This window comes from Dicentrarchus labrax, unplaced genomic scaffold, assembly GCF_905237075.1.
Source record: "Dicentrarchus labrax unplaced genomic scaffold, dlabrax2021, whole genome shotgun sequence".
NCBI lineage: Eukaryota > Metazoa > Chordata > Actinopteri > Moronidae > Dicentrarchus > Dicentrarchus labrax.
In genome coordinates this window covers 16,734,738-16,752,273 of record NW_026136713.1, presented here as the reverse complement: position 1 = coordinate 16,752,273, position 17,536 = coordinate 16,734,738, and the positions used below count along the sequence as shown (strand labels likewise).

At 41.0% G+C, this 17,536-nt stretch overlaps 1 protein-coding gene across 6 annotated transcripts; it reads right to left on the bottom strand.

Annotated features, from left to right (window-relative positions):
- Window positions 1-864: 864 nt before the first annotated feature.
- rps6kal (ribosomal protein S6 kinase a, like) lies at window positions 865-16,866 on the bottom strand. Of its 6 annotated transcripts, none has more exons than XM_051420732.1 (22): window positions 16,631-16,866; window positions 14,088-14,253; window positions 13,864-13,980; window positions 13,702-13,783; window positions 13,498-13,578; window positions 12,958-13,037; window positions 12,151-12,284; window positions 10,998-11,035; window positions 10,561-10,703; window positions 10,380-10,450; window positions 10,151-10,239; window positions 9,844-9,908; window positions 9,350-9,452; window positions 9,067-9,191; window positions 7,954-8,076; window positions 7,164-7,253; window positions 6,911-7,069; window positions 6,665-6,826; window positions 6,433-6,509; window positions 5,971-6,088; window positions 5,001-5,141; window positions 865-2,136 (listed from the first exon to the last, which is right to left on the bottom strand). In XM_051420732.1, the coding sequence occupies exons 2-22, from the start codon at window positions 14,127-14,129 to the stop codon at window positions 2,011-2,013; spliced, it is 2,166 nt and encodes a 721-aa protein (XP_051276692.1). In that variant the 5' UTR covers window positions 14,130-14,253; window positions 16,631-16,866; the 3' UTR covers window positions 865-2,010. The 6 variants fall into 6 exon arrangements, with proteins under 6 accessions (XP_051276692.1, XP_051276688.1, XP_051276691.1 ...); XM_051420728.1 differs by having other exon boundaries at window positions 14,088-14,147; XM_051420731.1 differs by having other exon boundaries at window positions 12,151-12,257; window positions 14,088-14,147.
- Window positions 16,867-17,536: the final 670 nt, after the last annotated feature.

Genomic DNA, 17,536 nt, shown 5'->3' with positions numbered 1-17,536 from the left:
CATGTTCACCATATGACCTTTATTTGTTCTGTTTACCCAAAAATTTGCATGATTTTGAGATCATTCCTCTCAAAATGATTGTAATGCTTACAACAGTAGTTGTAGTAGTTATTGCTACAAACACTTTTAGGGATGAAAAATGAAAGCTCATTGAGGTCTGTGGATTATACAGAGTAATAGGACTGTCTGAAAAAAGATGTCACTGTTGATTAAAAGAAAATTAAAAAGTAATTATAGTGTAATTATAGTGGGTTGGTGACAGAAATCTCTGGCCCGGATATCTACAAATCTGACAGAATAAAACCAAAACTTTCAGCATAGCTGGAGGTGAGAAATTATTTTTCTGTTTTACAGGTGAACAAACCTTTTAAAGTGAGGGTATTTGAACAGACATGATACAATCTTATTCTTACAGATAAAAAAGTAATTGATTAGCAGAACAACACACCCTTATTTGATTCAGTACACTCAGGGGTTTGCTGCTACAGCCTTACTTGCTCTGGTAGTAGCTTATGTTGGCTAATATATTGCTGTGTAACATTACTGATTCAGTTCACCGGCTTTTTCAACTCTTGTCTTCTTGTGCTATTGTTTTGCTCTAAGTTTTAGCATGTCAGAAATAAACATTTCAATGATTTTATCATTAAGTAACAAGAAGAAAACACTGCCTCACCAAAAATGAATGGAAATTTAATGTATCACGCAAGTACAACTTTTGATGTAATGTTCAGCAAATGTTACGTAGTCTTTCTGTTATACTAATGATTGGCTTTAAACCTTTAATAGTCTGTTGTTGCTGTAAATTGTGATGAAAAAAATAATTTCATTTCTGTGATAGAACAAAGCAGCTCAGACCACACTGAATGCATGTCAATAATGATCTTTAATGTCAATATATACAGAACTTGAAAGAAAAATAGAATCTTAAAAATCAAATGAAATAAATACAATATCATACAATTTCCACAATGTCTTTTTGAAGAGATATCCATGGAAATTTCTTTTTTTTATATTTTTTTTATTCAGCCTCTCTGGTTTGACGGGGTGCGTCCCGTCCCCCCCAGAGAAATCCTTACAGCTCCCCCACATGCTCTTCATCCTTATCATCTTCATTATATATATATATATATATATATATATATATAATTATTTTTATATATTTATATATATTTTTTTGCAAACTAGAATTTCTGTTATCGTTACCACATGTCACCTTTGAACTCTAGACATTATCTTTTGTCCATCTGCAGCTTATTTTTACCTCTTTTGATACATCATTAGCATCACAACGTAACAGGAGTCAGACTGTGAATTTGAAAGGAAAAGAAATACAGGTTCTGTCCACACATGCTTTTATGTTTCCAAAAGTGCTGGCAGATGATTTTGATCCTGAAGGACTTTTTAATCCGCCACAAGCAGAAACATATCTTTTTATTTTTAAGAGAGGAAACAGTCTTACAGTGTCCCTCGGTCAATATCATCCTGCCAACACTCTCACACATAAACCATTACTTCACTTTGAAGAAAAGAAGTTAAGAGAGCAAAAGCAAACAAGGGAAGGAGAGAGAGAACTGAGGAGGAGGATGGCAGAGCACAGATGAAGAGCAGTGGGGGGGGCACAGTTTACCAAAGCAGCTTTGAATCAGCCAATCACAGTGAAGGAGAACATCAGCTGGTGCGTTTCTTCCCCAAACGAGGAAGAAAGAATGAAAGGCGAGGAGGGCAAGTGCATATGAAAGCTGTGGAAATAAATACAAGTCTGTCTCCCCAGCAGTAACAGATATGTGAGTTTCCCCTCTTCCTCTTCAGCTGACTTCTTCACAATGCAACCTCGTCCAGTGTGAGTGTGCATGTATGCGTGCATATGTCGGGTGTGTCAAATAAATAGATTAAAAAGGGAGACAGTAGGTCTGACTGGCCAGGACTTCGGTCTGTGTGTGTGCACGCATCTTTTGCGTATGAGAGTCCGACTGAGAGTGAGGTCAAAACTGGAGGGCGAGCGGCGTGTGTCTACATGTCTGTTGAGGTGAGTTTCTTCATGCTGCGTCTCTGGGCTAGACTGGATGCTGCCACGGGCTCCAACACTGGCTGACTTGTCTTCTGGCTCAGTGCTGAATAGGTGGCAGCCATGGCTCCCTGGAAAACAACAAAATAAACACTTGGCTTCAACTTTTAAATCAATATAGAAACTTCAACTCTGAAGTAATTCTATTACCACTTTGTCGGTGTGTTGTAGGCCATTTGGCTAAGGCCAGGTCCAGCACAGAAGTGTGTATTCCTTTCTCAAGAGACTGAACAGTCAGTTTTCTGCTACTAAACAAGTACTAAATTTGTGCTCATTTCACCATAACTCCGCTAATTTGAAGAAAATATCAATATCAACTTCAGCTCAATACTCCCAGGGTTCCCACTCCTTTTAAAGAAATAATTTTCCAGGACATTTAAAGCGTTCAAAATGTATTTTCCGTTCCACTTCACATGTGTTTAAACCCCTATGAAGTGTCACACTGCGCAGCTACAAACTGTTGAGTTTCAAACTAAACATGCACACAGGCTTATGTAGAGATTCTGAGTGAGGGGCTAACATACAATAAACCTTTCTTTAGGACAACATAGATTATTACCAGGATATTTACTAATTTTAATCAATTTACAGGTGTTTTCATGACTGTTAAACTAGTCTCTAATTTTCCAGACTCGAGGATGCATGGGAACACTGAACTCCATTCAACTTGACAGATTTTTTCAGATTCTGGGTGAGTTAGGCTAACATCTTATTCAACCCTGTATTACACGACATTTGTTTGTTTATCCACCCACGTACAAAGAGATGAATCAGAAACACGTCATACATGATCTGAACATTTACAGAATGAAGCAGCACTACAGCCTAACAACAAGTGCAGATACATCTTAAAAAGTAGAATCAATTATTGCATCATTGAAATGATGTTGCAGGCAGACATGGTGTCAGGCTCAGTTACAATGACACATGCTTGGGTAATCTCAACTTCATCTTTTATCCCCCTCTCTCTGAACTCTCGCTCCCCTCATTTCTTGTCAACTCCCTACTGTCACTGTCACTATAAAAGGCAAACATGCCGAAAAAAATACAACAAAACAAGAACACATGCTTTATGTAGCTGAACGTTGTACTATTGTGTATTGCCACTGTGTGTCTGCAGTAGCCCAGACAGGAAAGGTGCCTAACTGATGTGAGTTTAAGGATGGGACTTTGTTGAGGCTAACACAGAGGCCACAGGTATGGAAATAACACCTCTTTGATGGCTGTGATATCCAGACCTTCAAATCACATGTGCAAGAGAGGAGAAGTGCAAGAATGGAGCCCTGAAAGATGTGGGGTTTATGACTAAGAACAGGATGACGAGTCTACAGTCAGCAACACCACAGTTCAGACTGATGAGTGGAAAAATAACGAATGGTCCCTGTTAAAAGCAAAATGTATTTTTGGCCAGCATGAATGTATTGAACCATCCATCCTACCTGTTGATTAATTGTCTGGTCTGTGCGGTGGCAGGGTGTTACTGACGTCATGAAATCTGTTCTTGGCCTAAAATAAACCTATTAATAGAGCGCTGTCAAAACTGAATACTGTTGCTGACCTGGTGCATCCCTTAATGAAGATACTATCATTGTGATAATGTGCAGTGACACAACACACAACAGTGACCTTGTTTATCCTTCACAGTCACCACACCTCAGAGTGGGGGGGTCTTGTTAAATGTTTGCCTTGAAAAATCAAGAAACTTATGGAGTCTAGCATGACAGGCATAACTGATAAAATACTGTATTTCTATAAAATTCTTTTAACCAAAGCCAGAAGTAACATCAATCTGCCTTATCTGTTCATCTGTTGCATTACATGAATAAGCACACGCACGCACGCACGCACGCACGCACGCACGCACGCCAGACGCACAGGGAAAGAGCTATGATGGCAGCAAGAAAGAGTTTCAGAGTGAACCGGACTATCTGTTGTTATGGTGGTGAAGAGAGGACTGCGTTACAAAGCGAAGCTCTCAATTTACTGCTGATCTTTGTTCAGACCCTCACCTATGATGACAGGCTTTGTGTTGTATCTGAAACAACAGTATCACAGATTCCTGTACAGGGTGGCTGGCCTATCTCTGCTCTCTCTCTGTTTAGGTGAAGAGTTCAGCATTGTCAGAGTGCTTCTATATACAGCCGCTGCTCCCTGAGATTAAGAGAAGTCGACATAGGTGGTTCAAGGACTTAGGTAAGGATGCTGCCCGGACAACCTCTCTCCGTGGGGGGTATAAGAACAACTGATCCTGCACGAGGAGATGAGGGATGTTTGCTCTGTTTGTTATCTACTCTTTCTTATCCGATCCGTCCCATCTATTCTAAACGATGGAATGCAAAAGAAATGATTCACCATTTTCAAAGTGAACAGGGCAACATCCTTTTTTTGTTGTCAGTCGCCTAGCAACAGCGTTTTCTTGACTTAAACCACTTGAGTGCCAAATGTATTGTGTACTCGACTACTCCTGTCAAAAATACAACCTGATGAGTTGCATTTGAAAGAGGCATCTGACCTGGATATGTGGCAAGAGAAGATAGATGGATGGACACATCTGCTCTGTTGGATCTGGTATTAGTAATACATGAGAGCAGAAGCGTATGATTCACCAAGGATCAGGCTCACTTTTATATGTCAAGAGGCGCAGGCACTGTAAGGGTATGATATCCGGAGTTCAGACCCTCTTCTAAGTTGGAGAGATGATGCGGTTCCATTTTTAGAAACACTGAGCAAAGTGGCATTAAAACCATAAAGGCCAACACACGTGACAACATGTAACCCATCTTAACTCTGAGGTACCACTAGCCCTTCAATGCTTCCACATGTTAGCAAATGGTTTCAAAACATTTGAATGCTGTCTTACACAAAGCATAAGCACCTGTGGCAATGAGGTCCTGTGTCTTTTGTCTGTCTGTTAATTAAGAGGATGTACACTCACCTTGACGAGGTGTGGTGCATCATGGCGTGTGAGCTGGAAGTGTGGTAGCGTATCTCTGCAGGTGATCCAGGAATGCTTAAGAACCTGCTCTGCTGTGTATCGCTGGTGAGGGTCCACATGGAGCATATGGGACAGCAGGTCCTGGAACACAAAACAACATCCAGTCTTAAATGTATATGAGGAAAGAACAGAATTTGAAGTTGTCTTTATTTAACAGGCAGAACAATGCAAGTCCATTATATGAAGTCCCTGGCAGGTTGGTGGAATATATAAACATGTATAATGTCAAGTGTGTTTCCTTACTGTGAATTTATTGTATGAAGGTTTATTTAATACTTTGCCAAAGACAGGACTGGATTTTTCTTTGATGGATAAATTCACAATGTTGGATAAATATCACAATTCTCAACCATTTAGGCCAGTGGTTCTCAAACTGTGGGGTGAACCACAGAACAAGTCAGAACAATTAATGTGTGTTGACATTACATGAATATGATTTACGTAGGGAAAATAAAGTTTGCTGATGCTATTGTGTTGACCTTTAATTCACAATTCAACATGGATCATTTTTAAATGAGATTTTCTTCCCCCATAACAATGATTGATAAAAAATTGTGGGTTGTGGGGCATTACATTTTTCGGCTTCTGAAGGTGGGCATGCCAGAAAAAGTTGGACAACGACTGCTTTAAGCACACATAATAAAAAGATGCTGTCATCTGTTCAGTTTCACAAAACAGTCACATTTTATTCCTACTTCCTGAATCACAGAATGAAACAGATTGAAATCTAAAGATCACAGCATAATTAAAAGAAGTCCATTAAGTTTATGTAGCTCTTTTCAAAAACGAGTACACTAAGTGCTTTCCAGACATGCGTACGAACAGAAATAACATTCATTCATTATTAGTCTTTGAAAATGCTATAAAGTTACACCACCAGTGTGAAGCAACAAAGTGTCGGTGTTTGTACCTTTGAGGTGTCTGATACAGTATCCCAGTTGCCCCCTGTCAAAGAGAACTTTCCAGATCCTATCCGAAGTAGAATCTCCTCTGGTGTGTCGTTTGGCCCATTAGCAAACGGCGTGTACCTGACAGGGTAAAAAGCAGAGATTATCTAAAAAATACAAGGACTAGGTGTCGGCAGACACTCAATATTAAATTACTCAGATCAGGCTCTAAAAAAAAAACTTGACATTCCTATAAAAGTTTAACCCACTGCTCCAAACTGCGCACACACAATTTCCATGATTACACCAACAGCACAAGCAAAGTAAGTGACAAGAGCACTGATGTACAGCCGCTATTTTGAGCTCCCTCTTTACAAGGCATTAGACTGGTTGAGAAATTTGGACACTTCACGCTTCACTGTTAATCATTCCCACCCACATTTAGGCCAAATTTGTCCAACAGTTGTTGCTGAGTGCAGTCTTACCCTGCCAGCATGGTATACAGTAGAACTCCAAGACTCCATATATCACAAGCTGCATCATAACCTTGCCGCATTAGTACCTGGATCAACACAAAGAAAGAAAGACAAACCATCAGGGACTCATACTGACAATGTGAATAAAATCTTTTCTGTACATGATACTCTTCACTCTCTTCACTTTATATTCCCTTTAGCATTTGTTCTCTTTAGGCTTCTATCATTCTTCCTGTCTCACCTCTGGTGCCACAAAGTTGGCGGTGTAACAGGGGGTGAGGAGGAGGCCGTTGCCTCCCCGAAGCTGCTTGGCAAATCCAAAGTCACAGATCCTAATGGAGTCAGGATTTCCCGAGTCATCCATGTATAGGATGTTACTGGGCTTCAGGTCTCTGTGTACCACCTGGAGAGGAGGAGAATGACACGTTAGAGAAGAAGTTGTTTACTTTTCACTCCTGCTTATATGTGTGCAGAATCATCTTCTTACCCCTTGGCAATGGAGGTAGTCAACAGTCTTGGTGATGGTGTAGAGCACAGCACTGGCCTCTCTCTCAGAGAAAAACTTCTGCCTAAGGATCTTATCCAGCAGCTCCCCGCCCTTCATCAGCTCCGTCACCAGGTATACATACCTGCCCTCGTCATACACCTGACACATGCACACACGTAGGCACAGAGAGACAGCCTGTTAATATGGTGATTAACCACCCTAAGTATAGTACTGTCAAACAAATGTTACATACGTCTTTCAGAGTGATGATATTGGGATGCTGCCCGTATCGCATCAGGATTTCAATCTCTTCAGAGGGGTCCCTCTTAATTTTGTCTATAATCTGAGACACATGGAAACACAGATATGAGCAGTTGCAAATGAATGGCTGAAAAATCTCTCTGCTGTGTAATTATACACAGCATTTAATAACCTAACAAGACAAGATATCTAAATAACAAAGCATTGCTTTAAAGTGTTATGAAGTTGTTGCAATATGGCTAAAGCTGTGCTGCCCTCTACTGGACTCTTGGCTACACTAACCACAGTCAACATGATTCATTTTCAGAGATTTCATACACTTTAAGGTTCAGAAACTTTTATGAACCCACACTCTAGAGACACCAATATATAAAATTGTGCATCCACACTACAGTCATCTAATTTACTTACCCAAGAATTTAAAACCGCTGTGTTGATCAAATAAAGACTTTAAATTGGCTTAAAACACAGTAAGATGGATGATGGGTTCTTTTTTTGATAAAATTCATACAAAATGTACCCCAGAGGTGCTAACCATGAGAGCAACTGTCACAAAGTCACAGCCTTAATTCAACTACGGATATTGAACATGTCGGAAAATCATTTTGCACTTTAAATGTGGTGCATCGGTGGTCTGAAGGTTAGAAAAGCAGGATCCTGACTGAAAGGTCACCAGTTTAATTCTGGAAGAGGAAGAGCGTGATAAATCTTGTCCGGTCCTTAATTTGTGATTGCTAACATGCCAACTAGGGCTTGGTGCACTTTTGGATAAAAAAACCTACCTTCACAGCATAGTCCATGGCAGAGACTCGGTGTACACAGCGTTTACAAATGGAGTAGGAGCCGACCCCTATGTCCTCCTGCAACTCGTACAGATCAGAGAACTTGGCTGAGCCCCCGTGCATCTGGAAAGAACAAGATTGAAACTATTACATTACATTCTTTAACATTCAATGAATAAATTACAACCCAAGCTAACCTTCACAAGCCATGTCTAGACATTGAATGTGACAACTCATAAACCACCGCAATAAAGTCACTACCGTCCACTGTTGGTCCATACAAGACAACAAATGTGTGCTGTAGTTCAGACTGTCTTATTGTTGTGTGCTCCCACCCCACCACCACCCATTCGTTTTAAGACTTTTGTTCACAAATATGCCAGAGTGGCACATTAGTGGTAATGTTATTACATTTTCAGCAGTCAAACTGTCACAGCAGATTTGCCACCATTTGCAAGCCATTGTAGTATTGGCTCCCTATTCACACATCACTTAAATGGTGGCAAAATGCTGTCAAATTCACACTTATGGGGCATAAATGCAGTCATTCTGAGAGTGGGGAGGACAGTGTGTGGTGTACATCTCCAGTGGAACACAACAAACATTAAAGGAAAACTATGGCTGTTTGCAACTGGGTTTTATTTTTGTGTTTTCTGCCATGATGTCAATCAATTTTGATCCTAATTTCACTTCATTGTACAGAAACTGGCTTCCAAGTTTGCGGCTAATTCTGTGAATACTGCCCCATTGAACGCACACAGCCAGTAGAGTCAAGAAAGGAAAGCTTGTAGGCACCACAAGAAAAGTATTCATGGAGTTTTGTCAGCTAAAATGTTGTGGTAATTGTTTAGTAACAGTGACAGATGTGTTAACTGGAGTATTATCTCCCTTTCAGCAGTGTTTTTACCACTTTAGTCAGTATCATGTTGCAAAATACCAGGTCTAGTATTGGAAATAAATTGAATTATTCTTTAACCTGTGAGCTACATATAAAACCTCAAGAGAAAAAATATATCTGTGTTTGACCTTCATGTCTGTAAGTCAATTTGGTAATAATTAACCTGTGTAAATGTGATAGAGGGCACATGCAAAGTAGAGATGATGCATGTTCACCTGAACTATGGGGAGTATGCTGAGCAGCGGGGAACTCTTGTTCTCATCCATAGGGGCTGGAGCAACAAAACTGAAGCCTTTGAAGAGCTGGTGGGCGTTTGCACTGGGAGGGATACCTGGGGAGTCTAAATATACAAAGATAATTAATAAAATAGACATACAAACACCCACTAAAAATTTGGAGTTGTTTCTTGGAGTCAGTGCTCAGTTGCAGTTTCCATGGCTGCAGGAGTGGCTGTGAAAAAATCATGTGAACGGAACATGTGTGTAGGTGTAGATGTACCTTTAGGCGTTTTAGCGGTGAACTCTGGGTCGAAGCAGAACGTGTCATCTGGTTTACCTGCTGCGGGCTTGAATGGGGGCAGGAGTTCTCTCCGGTACAGTTTCTGAATAAAATACAGGTGCACACACACAACAAACACACATACACACACGTTAGAAATCAAACCCTTCCACAGGCTGTTTGGATTGTGTGAACATATGTGATAACGAAGCCGAGACCCCTCCCAGATTAACCCCCTCCCATTCCTCTACAGCCTGGTCCAGCCAATAGCATCCTGCTGGCTCTTAAACATTCACGCAGGGCTATTAGTGCACACACAGTGAGAACTGGCTCTCTGCCCAGACACACACAAACATAGTTGGCGTGGCCAAGACTGATGGCCAGTAGTCACCAAGCCAACCGTTTGTTAGGTGTGAATCCTCAACAGAAGCTGGAGAGTTACGTGTGGGTATGTGTGGGTCTGTGAGAAATGAGAGGGTTGTGCGTGTGCTCACATTCCAGTCGATGGTGGAAAAGAAAGCGTGGCGTTTGATCTCCTCCACTCCGTCGGGTCCGGCCCCTACAGACACAGATCACTCAGGATCAGTTAACCTGGCACGTTTGATTTTTATTGTTTTCAAAAGGATCAACACGTTCACACATTTTTCTCTCAGCGGTTTTCAGCATGTGATTAAAGTGGATGCCAAAATGTTAACAAGCTCAAGCTGAGCAAGTGGCGCAATGTGAGGATCAACACCTCATTTTCTTTTATTCAAACAAGTCTACATACGCTCACATGCAATCAGCTTTAAAGCACCTTACCTAGTCTGTTAGCAGGGTTACGTTTAAACAGCATTCTTAGCAAACTCTGGGCTTCCAAGCTTAGGAACTGGGGCATTCCCAACTTAGCTCTGGAGGGCAGAGAAGAGAAGAGAGCCACAGGTGAATATAATAAAAGAAGAGCTACAGTTGGTCATTACTTACATATCAAAACTTGTCTTACTTCTGTCTTGCTTTGATTGTCTTAATTATGCAGTGCACAATGACTCACTTGAGAATCATGTTCATGGTCTCATTGCGGTCTTTCCCTTGGAATGGTAATGTCCCCGTTAGCATCTCGAACTGCGAACACACAATGACAGAGAGAGAGAATGTAATTAACTGGATTTTTCAGTTCATACAAATATCAAAGCACAAAATATGAGTGTGTAGGTTTGAGTGAGCTTGTGTACCATAAGTACTCCCAGAGACCACCAGTCCGCACTCTGTGTGTGTCCTCTCCTGTTGACCACCTCAGGGGCCATATACTCCACCGTACCACAGAAGGAATAAGCCTTCTTATCAGCATCTACTGACTCTTTACTCAAGCCAAAGTCTGCACAACAGCCATGCAAAGCAAAATGGTAAGATACACACCTGACTGAGCAGTCACATCCAGTAATTACGCTATGCAAAACCTTTTCTTTTAAATTAGCCTAAGGACAAAAAAGAGGTCATACATCTATTCTCAGTAAATTAATATTTAATATGAAACAGTTTAAATACAGGCTATTAACTAGACCGGGCTATTCAATTACTCTCTTGAATTAAAATATACTTTTAACAATTAAAAAAGTATGTCAAACATTGCATGTGCATTACAATTAATTAGCATTAAGTCAATACGTACCTGTTAACTTTATGTGTCCAGCTTCATCAAGTAAGATGCTGAAAGACAAAAACAGTTTTTCCATGGAGGTGAGCTTCAAACAATTTTTCACAACAAAGTATTAAAGTAATAACAGTATTCAAGTCATCTCATGCCTTTGTTTTCTGCTTAAAATCACCTAGAAGTCTTGGGATTTTTTTTGCAAAACTATTAGAGTACTCCATTCAAAGCCACACTGGACACATCCAGTCACAGCTTCTGTTTGAAATTATTCAGACTGTGAAAAATGTGTTAGTTGGTATGGGTCTGTGTGACAATATATGTTTAGTGAAGTTATGGTCTGAAACGACACGTGACACATAAATAGGAGGGAGCAGCCACACATAGTGAAGATCAATTCCTGTTCTATGTGATGTAAGAACAGAGTTGTGTGTCAAGTACAGAAAAACACTACAACACATTCATCCTCAAGAGAACTGGATGATACAGTTTTGACTTCAATTGGATGGAGATAACAGGGTCATTCTAAACATCGGTCAATAGAGAAATTAACACACATTTTTCCCTAGATGATGAAAAACAGAAGTTCTATGAACTTTAGTTAGCGATTTATCACTTAAGATTTAGTGTCTCTTCACAAAATATGATATGAAATCCACGTTAGCATCAATGTTAGTATCTCAGTGTTTTATGCTGTGTCTGTGTTCCAGGCTAATATGTTACTTCTTTTGTAGTGTAATTTCCTCCTCGTAAACAGGACAATAATTTAGATTTTAGGTCTTTGAAAACTGCACACATAAAGTCAAAGACTCTTCCCAGTCATTCTCCATTTTATTATAATCAGTGTAGAGGTGTAGAGATGGAGGATAGAAAGGGGAATGGATTGGACATGAATATCTAATGGTTCAAAAACAATGTCTGAATAGAAACAGTTTTAAAGTAAATCAACTTTTTGAGATCATTAGTAATGCCTCTTGGACAAGCACTTGCACAGAGCCATACAGCGTATATGAGTGAGTCAAAAACCATCAGTGGTTTTATACTTGTGAGAACAAATATCTTTAAAAGGAACTAAACACAGATTACAGCTGTACAGATCATTCCTGAGTCAGAAGATGAGTGTGGGGGTTGTGTGTGAAGGGTCAAAGGTGAGGATGAGGTCTAGGATTCATACTTCTCTGGCTTGAGATCTCTGTAAACTATGCCCAGGTTGTGCAGATGGTCGAGGGCCAGGGCCAGCTCTGCAAGGTAGAATTTCACATCTTCCTCTGTAAACATAACCTGATAAGAACTGGACAAATTTACTCTCTGAACTCAGAAGAGGAGAGAAATTCAGAAGCAAAGAAAAAAAAAATACACATCTTCAATGTTAAGCTTCAATAACCACAAACAGAGAAAACAGAGTATTATTATTGTCACAATATCAACATTTCAAAAAGGTTACACAATTCAGCAAGCTGTTGATTTGACATTGCCAGCAGCTATCACTTTGGTTCTGAGACATGCTTTCAACACAAGGTCTGTCTAGAGAACAATCACACATTGTTTGAGTTCCCTGAAAGCATTTGAAAAGAGCTGATCTGAGCCTCTAACTGACAAGCAACTGATGATCTAAAAGCGAATAAAGATTCCAAGAAAAGCACTTGTGTTTCCATGAGGAATTCAAGTCATAATTTGAACAGCAAACAGAACACAGTAAAGACTAATGACTTGGCAGTACTTATGCTGTTATAAAATGAATAAAAAAATTTGCATACTAAATTTGCACCTGTTCCATTTGTAGCTGTCAACTTAAAAATTCCTTAGGGCTTTTAAAAGAACATTGTGGCATATGTAGTTCAGATTCTCACAAATATGTTTAAAACACTAGGGATAAAAAGGACATGCTGTACTTTTCTTTATAGACAGAAAAAATAGAAAAGGTGCAAATAAACTTAGAGTATAATGCGATGTAATATAAGGCAACAGGACGTCAGCTTACCTCTTTGGATAAGCGAGTGAATACATCCCCTCCCCTGAGAAAGTCCAGTATTAAATACAATTTCCCTTCTGTCTGAAAGGCTGGGAGACAAGGAAACAAGTAAATTACCTGCAAGCTAATCATATTGTGATTTCAACAGAAACCGAGACAAAACAAGTGTTTCGGTAACAGGGTGACGCATGTAAACACTGTAACTCACTTAGAAAAACAGGAGCTTGCCAACATTAACAAGAATTACATTGAAATGATATGAAAACAAAAGTAGATATTATCTTGATCCCTTATGTTTGATCATTGTTTTATATTGTGGCAATCTTGTCTGTTAAAAACTGAAAGTAAACATGACTCATTAAGAACAATTCCTGTTAAATTCATCATGTAATAACACTCAAAATATTCTTATAAAATCATATTAACAATGATGTTTCTGATTGGAACATGCACATAAGCAGCTTATCCCTAATTCAACCTGAACTGGGATGTAATCTGTATGATTATTTATAAACCGCCTGCATGCTATGTAAATAATGTTTCTCTTACCGTAGTGCAATTTCACTATGAAGGGATGATTGACTTCCACTAAAATGTCTCTCTCCATCTTAGTGCGAACTCTGTCCCTGACTGGAGAGACAAAACAGGAAGGGACAGTGAGAGGGAGAAATTCAACACTGAGGACAGAACATACAGGGCATTTTGCACTGAGGTGATTTGTGTGGATGTAGATCGAAAACAAAGTTGTGTTACCTTTCAAAGATGCCTTTTTTAGAACTTTCATTGCATATAACTGACCAGCATCTGGACCCAGGATCTTCCTGACAAGAAATACCTGAGAGAACAGGAGATATTTAGAAAGATACAAACTCCTTCATGATGGAAACATTTGACTGGTCTTCTGCGTTTCCTCACCTTGCCAAAAGAGCCCTGGCCGAGGACTTTGAGCAGTTCAAACTGAGATGGATCAGCTTTCTCACAGCCCTCTTTCACGTGGTGAGTGATAGGAATCTCCTTATATGTCCCTTCATCCTACACAAACAATATCAGTATGAGAGAGGCACACAAGACTGTAGGTCTTGCATCCCACATGAACGCACACACACACACGCCAAGACCTGAAGCCCATCATTACTTACACAGTGTGAGAAAGACTCTCCCTCCTCCATGGGCTCGTCCATGATCTGATGCCCATTGACCTGCAGCCAAACCAACAAGTTTCATCAGAGGACTCGGGAACAGTAAACACTTTCACAAAGCTTGTTCATCCTTGTTTTCAGCCGAGCAGGACTATGACTGCAGCTGCTGCACGCCCACATGTATGATGGAAGATTCAACAGATGAAATCAATGAGTCACATGCAATAACAGAGCGCTTTCACTTTTCCAACTGCAGCTCTATTTGTTGTCAAACAGTATGGAGTCCATACACTAAGCCCGTCCAGCTGTCCAGCTCTCATCTTGTCCCTATAAAGCCCCTCATTATTAGCATTCTAGCTTAATCCCCAGCCAGAGCAAAAACAACATGTCTGACTGGCTCTGAGAGACTGATGTTTGTTAGGGCTGCAGTCAGCCTCTTGAGGACAAACTAGGGTCCAGCTCTTTCGGGACTAGTGGCTGACAGTGGTGGCAAGAGGCTTTTTTATTAAAAGACCACATATAGACATGATTAGTTCTACTCAGTCGCTTGTTGTATGCTCCTCTTTTGTTTATTCAAAATAGCCATACACTGATATTGTCAGTGGAGGAATGTCACGTATCTCCGCATCCACAAATAAATCAAACAATAAACATACTGCTATAACATTAACCAGGTCTACATATTTCAGTTCTGTGCTGAAGCTCAGCCTGCATGATGTATTCAGTCCACTGTGTTTGTGTGTTGAATTCCATCAAGCCTCTGAAGAGGGGGGATGAGTCATAGCGCTACGCAAGCCCACTCAGTGGGTGGAGCCACCAACATACACTCACGTACATCCTCAGAACAGAGGCCAACAAACCTCTTTCCAGTAGCTTAGCTCAACAGAATAACATTAAGAACATAAACATTCAAATCAGTCAAGATATATACACTTCAAAGCAAGACCCCACACAGAAAAATGTCAAAATGTAAGCCCTGGTGCATCTCTGAAGTATAACATCCTGGCTAGGCAAAGGCAGGGCAGTGCTTGTGTCATAATTCACACATATATTTTCACTCCCACCTTTGCTGTGGCTCATCACGGCTTGTAACAGAGTGCAGCCTACACTTGCAGCACAACCAGGCGAGCCTTTTTCAGCCATTTGAAAACCGTGGTCAGACAGACATACATAGTATATAATCTCACAATCACTGATACCGGCATACAATACTCTGCTTACATATCATCTTCAAAGTCAAAGTGATACAAGGTGCATGAAGAACACCCACCACTAGCCCAGTTTAAGTGGCTAAGCTTAATGTTTACTCCTGTGCTTCTTATCTTGGCAGCTTTCAAAGAAACCGCATTCAGTGAACTGTAGAGTAGATTAAAGAGCTTATTTGTAGCAAGAGATGAAAAACTTTTTGAACATTTGGTAGCAAAAACCATTAATGAATTATTCAACATTTCCAATGCCGCCTACATAAAATAAAATTAGGTACTTCAACAAGATATAAAAGATTAGGACTGTCGTGGCAGAGGTATCACAGGAGGGGAGTTAAGTTCAACAAATAATGGATGGACTGGGTCAGAAGTGTGTGTTGCAAAATAGCTTTTCTGCTGGCTTTAAAACAGTCACAGCAGTCAGACAGACAGTTTGTACTGTAGGTGTGAAAGACTGCAAAGAATCCCGGAGATGGAGAGGTTTAGGATGTCAGGATTGCTTCGCAGCACATGAAGAAAGAAAGAAAAAACTAAATCTCATCATGGGGCCACATGTTACAGCAAACTCAACCTTTTTTTTTAAACAGCATTACGAGAAGCCTTTAAAAAAAGTATTACTGGTTTTTATTCATTAAAAAAAAAATAAAAACTTACAGCTCATAACAACACAGATCCCCTTGTGCTGCTGACAATCCAGCAGAAGACGTCTGAACCAAATTTAACCCAGCTAGCTAGTGTTCAAACTTTAAATAAATGTAACGTGGCTGAAATATCTCACTGCCCAACAACAGACACATAATAAAAAAAAAAAAACAACACTTTACCAGCTCTTCCATTAACGACACGGTGGAGGTTGAACAGAAAACTTGTGTCCCAAGTTTCAAGCCTGCGAGCTGTCAGCTAGCATGCTAACTACAGGCTAACGCTACATGCGCTAAGCTAAACTCCTCTTGAGAAGTGTAAATAACAACAAAAACAAGCTAAGAGGAGGCCGTGTGTGTGTGTGCCGCTGGATAAACAGCTCGTCCTCTGTGTGTGGGCATAAACGAGCGGCGGCGAAAGCCCTCCCGGACGGGCCGGCTACCGAAACTAATAAAAACCCCAGTGCCACAAAAATAAACATCTAACCAGCTGTTAGCATTAGCTAGCGTGTTAGCATGCATCACGGTGCGCTGCGGGGTCGTGACGCGGATTTCAGCTCTACCCTAGCCTCGCAGGGCAAAGCTAACTTAACGGGACAACAACAACAACAAAACAACAACAACAACAACAACAAAAATACCTAAAAGCAACCTTGAGCTTAAAATCCTTCTGCAAAACACGCGTCCGTCCACTCACCTCACTGCTAACGCTGTTTACCTCCATCTTGTGCCGGGATTCCTCTCCGAGTCTAAGGCATCGTAGTCTACCTAGACCCCCGCTCCACGTTGCATGTCTTCCCCCCCCTCCGAGTCTGTGTGTGTGTGGAAGTCCGGCTGTTCTGCTTTGATGATCAGACGCGAGCTGTGTTGCTACGGACCGCTATCGGGATGTGGATCCGGTGTGTGTGTGTGTGTGTGGGGGGGGATTCAGGGGGGTGGGGGTAGGTTGGGGTGGGGGGTGGGGTTGGGGTGGGGGGGGATCGGTGCCGCGCAATAGTTGGATGTTGATGACTGGACCGTACACTCGCCGAGAGCACCGCTTACCCTGCCATGGATGCGAATATGGCGGCTATCGTGGTACCTGATCGCCAGTGAATGAGAGTTTATTGACGTATTTATGACGCAATTCAGTTAAGGATTTCCCCCCCGTCCAAACCAAAGCAGCGGATCTTGAGAGAGAGAGAGAGGGGGGGGGGGGGACGTGGTGGCGTGGGGTTGAGAGGGAGGGGAGGGAGGGAGGGGGTAGATGTTGTATGACACGCTGCGTGTGACATACATGCATCCGGGTGACGGACCCTTTGCCTGCGACTGAAATAGTCACTGCCATTATAACAAGACAATTGAGTTGTTTTTGGGTTTTTTTTTTTTAATTTATGGTTGACGCAGGAGCACGGCAGATACCTCTTTTTTTTTGGGGGGGAAATCTAATCTAATCTAAGCGTCTGATCTTAAGGGTCTAAGTTGAATGTTTTAAAGCCACTGTTTTATAAGCCTGTCCATCCCTAGTCCAAGTGGAAGTAAGAGGCTTAAAGCTCATCCACTTTCTCTACAGCTCTTGTTTCTCTCTCTCTCTCTCTCTCTCTCTCTCCCACCCACGGGTGCA

Bases quoted from the DNA above. Each gene is read 5' to 3' on its own strand.
- rps6kal (XM_051420728.1), bottom strand. From the start codon at position 16,657: ATGGAGGTAAACAGCGTTAGCAGTGAG. The intron at 13,981-14,087 runs GTAAGTAATGAT...TTGTTTGTGTAG, and splicing joins GAGAGTCTTTCTCACACTGT to GATGAAGGGACATATAAGGA. The intron at 10,704-10,997 runs GTACGTATTGAC...GCTGTTGTGCAG, and splicing joins TGGACACATAAAGTTAACAG to ACTTTGGCTTGAGTAAAGAG.